Here is a 5,587-nt window from a genome sequence, read left to right as displayed (position 1 = left end):
TAATACAGATGAGAGTCAAGATAAGCGTTAGCCACTCGGTGACGTTTGCCGGTGGGCGGAGTCCAACAGGCAGGACATAAAAACGAGATGCACCGCGCTCTTCTTCCACTTCCTTCGATGTTCTGGCAGAGGTAAGATTTGTGCAACACTTAGCCGCTTTAGTTTAGTTGCAGAGTTTATCCACTAATTGGATGTTTTTAAAGAAAGAAACTACTGTATTGATACTGCAGTTTCACGTTAGTTCACGTCTCATTTTCAGCCATTTTAAACGCTGCGTGGTGTTTTTGCTAGAAGTTTCTCTTCATTGAGCACCGACCAGATTTTAGCGTAATCTTCAACCATCCACCAGCAGAATTTAAACATTTCGACTGAAACTTCTGTCACTACTAATAAAAATATGTTCTCTACCTGATGCATCCAGTATTGAGACTTAAGCGTAAAGCAGGCTTTCATTTTAATGGCTTCAGAAGTGACCGCACGGCAACTAACAGCGTCTCTAAATGATGAAACTTTTCACAGACCTGTCCTGAATGGCAGTGATTGCACTCTTTTTATTCTGATTTGAGACTCTGTTAAACTCAGTTTTCATACTGTTTCACGCGAACAGTAGCACGTTAAATTTCAGCGGTCACGTGGTAAACGGCATGGCTAGCTTGTTGCTAGCTGCAGCATGCTAACGCATTCTTTCTTTTATTTCCAGATGTGGAGCTGCTGGAAACGTGCTTCCTGCACAGGTAATGGCTGTTTACAGATTCGCTTTATTGGATTATAAGATGGAGAGTAGGGTCATGTAACCGTATTAAATGGCGTAACGTGAAAGGTCATGCTACTGTGATGACCTGTTTGAACTCTCTCACTGAATAAAAACGTTGAAGACAGCATTTCAAACACTGAGTAGCATGAAGGAATCACCACTGATCGTCTCGTGCTTCTTCTTTTACAACTCTCTAACGGCGCCATCTTTGTCTGGTTTCAGGCATGGCCTGTGAGGACACTTCCTACATCAGGTAATTAGAAAATGCTTCAGATTTTAATCTGGATTAGGAATTTAAATGATCTCTCTCAGTGGCTCTGCAGTTAAACATCTGTGTGGCTATAAATGAGCATGTTGTGCTGCGGTGATGAATCTTGGAACTCTCTCTTACTGAATCAGCGTTTTGAAGAAGCTTCTTTACCAGATTCTGAGCAGCATGAAGGCTCCAACCTAATTGTGCTGTAATGGCTCTTAAAACACTTTTATAAGACAATGACTGTGGTTTAAAGTTAAGGGCAGTGATTGAATTGACAAATCTCTAGTTCTAATTTCTTGAGGGTTCAAATACAGATCTCATTAACCAAGATATTTTTTTTTTTTTCTGTGTAGGTCCTCTGATGTGAACCCCGCAGTGTTCAGAGTGGCTTAAATTCAGAGGTCAGTTAAGATTTTCTGCCGTTGTTAAAATTCCACAGTAGGGTTTTAAGCATGATGATTACCATTAATGACAAGCATATGCCTGATTAATGTGATGTCAACCTTTAATCTGATTACCCTTTAATTTAGGCTAAAAACATGTAAATGTTAGTTATTGCAAATGATTAACAGTCGTATTTCTTTGCTAGGCTAAAGTTGGAGTTGTTTCAGAAGGAAGTGAGGCCAAATCAGCATGCAAGTATTAAGCTTTAATTTTTTTCAGGTTAATGTGAAATTCTAGAAATTGAATCTGAAATGCTAAATTAATTTATTGGTTCCATAATGTGAGGCATTTCTGACTGTTTGAAAGGATGAAATGGGTTAGCACCCATCAAACACCTGGACGACATGTGTCACATGGCAGTTTGTCACCAAAGCCCTGATCAAACATGCAAGTCCTTAATGGCACAAGAAGTAGTCCCTGCTTCTTTTTTTATTTTTTATTAACGGTCCAACTTCTCCTTTAGGGACTTCCACCAAATGCTTGGGGAGGAAGGCAGTCGAGAAAGTTTCAAGGTAAGGATTTAAGACTTGCATATTCTTTCTGTTGAGCTTGTCGTGCAGAGACAAGACGTCTCATCTGCAGCGCAGTTTCAGTGATGATGATACTTAGCTCACTTTGACCCAATGTGAAACGACACGAACGTCTGAGCAACTGCAGCTTTTCACTTTGAAGGATTTCTATCATCTGTGTATTTTATTTGTCATAATACAATCTGCATGGCCACTTGAGTGATGTAAATGATTTCTGTTGTCAGGTGACTTGATGACTGCTTCAGCAGCTCATGGAGGCTTTCCGGTTTGAAGGTATGTTTAATAAAAAAAAAAAAAAATCTGTGCAGTTTTAAATATTCAGACCTGCTGAAAATGATGAGAGAAATTTTGGAATCTCGTTCGTCTGAACTGCTGTTGATAAAATTTAAATCTGAAGTCAGTGACGGTCCACAGGAAACACTGAGACTTGAACCTCCTTTCTGTACCTTGACTTGATGCAATCATCTTACAGGTAGCTGAAGTTTGGACTCCAGATGCTGCCATCACCATCCCAGCTGTTTGTCCAGGTGGGTGAACTCTGTAGCTTCGTTTTAGTGCTCATCTAGACTTCTTTATGTAGGGGGCTTAGAGCTTGATGGACTCTAAAAACTTTTATTTAGACTGGTGCATGTCACTAAAGTTTCCTGTATGATGATATTTGCAGCCGTCTTACGCCTCGTGTCAATGCCAGACCTGAAAAGGTGAACCCACTGGTGTTGCCTTGGCAATAAGGGGATGACCTGTTGGGGTTACCAACAGTCTGAATGGAAACATACTGGAATTGTGAATCATCTGATGTTTATCTGCACGGGAACAAACCTGTAGCCTAACGTCATTGTGCGTAAACGTTGCTAATGTAACTTTGTGTTGTCCTTAGGACGTCCTTCCTGTCAAAGCTGGACGCAAGCCCTAGGTAAGTGCTGTGCATGTTAACATCAACAGAAAGGTGATCATAGTGAAAATAAAGGATGAATGATTCTGGTATTAAGGTCTAAAACTGTGCAGTCATGCTACCTGTCTGATAAGACTGTGGATCTTGACTTTAGTACTGCTGGGTTTATGCAAATGATGAACGCTCTCGTTCAGTCCAAGAGGGACAAGCACCCCTCTCACTCAGTTGGTCTCCCCTCCTGTTGGCCTAGCATGGCGCTGAGAACCCTGACCCTGTTACCCCTCCAGGTGTAAGGTGACCTGCTTGTGCTCTGATGGAGGAGGAGTGCTGACTGAGGCATGGCTGAAAAGGTGTTTTCTGATCACATCCCAGAAATTTCATATTTAAATTTCTTTGACACTTTATAACACAGTGGCTTTGAATGCTGCTTTATAGATTTGCTTCACTACAGTGATGTCAGTCTGACATTTTCCCCCAAAAGAGCTTAAGCAGGATACTTAATACTTGTCTGTCTTTAAACAGTTTTAAACACCAGATCGTCGGTTCAGTCAGTTCATGCTGGTGAGTACAAACTCTGGTTCTGTTTTAACAGCATGCAGCAGCTTAATGTGCAGTTAAACATTAAACAGAAGTGATGAGGTTGTTTTACCGCCCCAGTCTGAAGATTCGTGACTGATTGGTATACTCTGATCTCAGCAGCTAAAATGTGTTCTCAGTCACTCCACCAGCAGACTCTACTAACACATTTCATCTATTGCAGGTTTCTTGTTTGAGGCAATGGAGTCATGTGGTCTGTGTCCAGCACCTCATGTCATGAGACTGACATTGCGCACAGTCATGATGGTGAGTAACCAGTTTAAACTGGAAAAGTTACTTAATTAGGCAACGGTTTAGTGTTAAGCAGAAGTGATGAGGTTGTTTTACCGCCCCAGTCTGAAGATTCATGACTGATTGGTATACTCTGATTTAAAACGGACATGATCATAACATGAGTGTTCCTGCCCTCCATGTTTCTAAGTGTTTGTTTTTAAACTTTGCAGATTGGCCGGTACGCGCCACATCGTGATGATCTCCTGTGGGCTGCCACCAAGATGACTGCAGTTTGAACTACACTGGAATTGTGTGGACACCTGTGATAATGTTTACATTTGTGGGGTTCTGTCACTTAAAATTTGCAGTAACAAAACAATAAAGTGTTTAAACTTTAGCAGACTGAGCCGTTTTATTTCAAGTGTGACTGTGGGGAGACTCTATAAACCAGAACATTTTAATAGTGCAAGTTTTTAGAATGTCAGGTTAAAGGGATAACGCAGGATGCTTTGTGTTGTAGCACAAATTAAATCAAACTTAAATGCTAACTGTCAGAATTAGCTTGAGGCTGATAGATGAGATGACAAATTATGCAGAACTGGCCTGTGCAAGAATGGTGGAAAGCACAAAATTTGTCTCTGTGGGAGCTTGTGATACAACCAGAATTTGCAAAGAATTGCATGTCAAAGAGAACTTTAGAGTACATAAAGATGAGCATAACAAGTTGTCTGCAAGAATCAAGTGTGGATGTTGTAAGAAGGCAACTGCAGTGTTTTGCCACAAGAATGGATGAACTTTTATTACTGGGTTCATACAAGTAAACTATGGTAAGTCTCCTTTAAATCAGTGCAAACCCAGGACTGCTGGGTAAATCCTTAGTTGATGGGACAAGTATAAAAGCATTCAGTCACTTAAGGCGGCAGGTCATGAACAGAGACCAGCTGGTCTGCAGTTAAACATTCAGTCGGCAGTGAAGATCCTCGCAGCGATGTCATCTAATAACCAGTCCACGCCAGCTAACAAGTTCTCTCCTGTTACTGCACTGCAACCAATGATACACCAGTGATGACTTTTGATGTTATCCAGGGCCAGCGCCTGCAGAAGAACAAAGTGTCAGCATCCACCGTGATATATGCAACTATATCATTGCTGAAATGCAGTGTCAAGTGGGTGCAGAGCTCACCTCTCGTATTGCCTCTTTGGACAGAGATCCTGGTAAATCCTGTTTGTTGGCAAAAACCAGCAGCGTTGCACCAGCTAACCTCTGCAAAGAACGGAGCGCAGCTTATTTAAAAATAGCGTAACGTGTTCATACTGAAATCAAATGTACATATTTTGACTCTGGCTTTTAGGAGTGTTTGTCCATGGAGGCCAGTGTGAGTCTTAAAAGATATAGAAAGTCCAGACAACTCAGAAAAATAAGATTGATAAAAACGATTAAAGATTTGCTTTCTATTAAAGATAAATGGATACTTCTGATTCATTTGGGCGAAATATTCCTTTTAAATGACAGGTGGAATACCAGGGTTAAGGCTGGTATTCAGGACTAGTGAGTGTCACATTTTTACACACCTACCCTTCTGGTCTAACGGTTACTGCAAACCCATTACGTTTCTATTAAACTCTTATCCTTTAAAAAGCAAAACAACCAAAATAAAGGATTCTGTCACTCCACTGTGTGTCATTCTCATATACCTCCTCCAGGAGGAGTGCGCTGAGCTCCTGTCTGCAGTCTTCCAGTCTGAGTCTGTCTGCGCTGTCCACCACCCACACCAGCCCATCTGTGCTCTCAAAGTAGTTCCTCCAGTAGGAGCGCAGTGACTTCTGACCGCCTACGTCCCAAATATTCAGTTTAAACCTGGAAACACAAGGAGTGGGAGGCATGAATGGAAATGTACAGA

The 5,587-nt window shown here is 41.4% G+C and overlaps 1 protein-coding gene, 1 long non-coding RNA gene and 5 other non-coding genes across 7 annotated transcripts; 6 read left to right on the top strand and 1 right to left on the bottom strand.

Moving 5' to 3' along the window:
* The first annotated feature begins 64 nt into the window (after positions 1–64).
* LOC102292067 lies at positions 65–4,083 on the top strand. The gene is made up of 12 exons (XR_006054646.1): positions 65–131; positions 701–734; positions 977–1,007; positions 1,364–1,411; positions 1,600–1,649; positions 1,918–1,966; positions 2,209–2,257; positions 2,457–2,511; positions 2,862–2,897; positions 3,399–3,437; positions 3,637–3,719; positions 3,917–4,083. It is a non-coding gene; the product is annotated as an uncharacterized LOC102292067 (long non-coding RNA).
* On the top strand, positions 2,042–2,106 carry LOC121814913. Its single transcript, XR_006054650.1, has one exon. It is a non-coding gene; the product is annotated as a small nucleolar RNA SNORD29 (small nucleolar RNA).
* Positions 2,314–2,384, top strand: LOC121814914. Its single transcript, XR_006054651.1, has one exon. It is a non-coding gene; the product is annotated as a small nucleolar RNA SNORD30 (small nucleolar RNA).
* Positions 2,628–2,753, top strand: LOC121814911. Its single transcript, XR_006054648.1, has one exon. It is a non-coding gene; the product is annotated as a small nucleolar RNA SNORD22 (small nucleolar RNA).
* On the top strand, positions 3,501–3,572 carry LOC121814915. Its single transcript, XR_006054652.1, has one exon. It is a non-coding gene; the product is annotated as a small nucleolar RNA SNORD31 (small nucleolar RNA).
* LOC121814916 lies at positions 3,776–3,847 on the top strand. Its single transcript, XR_006054653.1, has one exon. It is a non-coding gene; the product is annotated as a small nucleolar RNA SNORD31 (small nucleolar RNA).
* Positions 4,084–4,192: 109 nt separating the features above from the next.
* arl2 (ADP-ribosylation factor-like 2) lies at positions 4,193–5,544 on the bottom strand (the record flags this gene model as incomplete). The annotated part of the gene is given in 3 exon segments (XM_005927748.3): positions 4,193–4,781; positions 4,870–4,950; positions 5,382–5,544. Coding segments are annotated over 3 exon segments (379 nt in total), but the record flags the coding sequence as incomplete, so codon positions are not given.
* Between the last annotated feature and the right edge of the window lie 43 nt (positions 5,545–5,587).

The sequence above is a fragment of the Haplochromis burtoni genome, unplaced genomic scaffold (genome assembly GCF_018398535.1).
Source record: "Haplochromis burtoni strain Fernald_Lab_line unplaced genomic scaffold, NCSU_Asbu1 Contig_102, whole genome shotgun sequence".
Taxonomy (NCBI): Eukaryota; Metazoa; Chordata; class Actinopteri; order Cichliformes; family Cichlidae; genus Haplochromis; species Haplochromis burtoni.
Note: the sequence above shows the minus strand (reverse complement) of the source record. Positions and strands in the feature narration are given on the sequence as shown.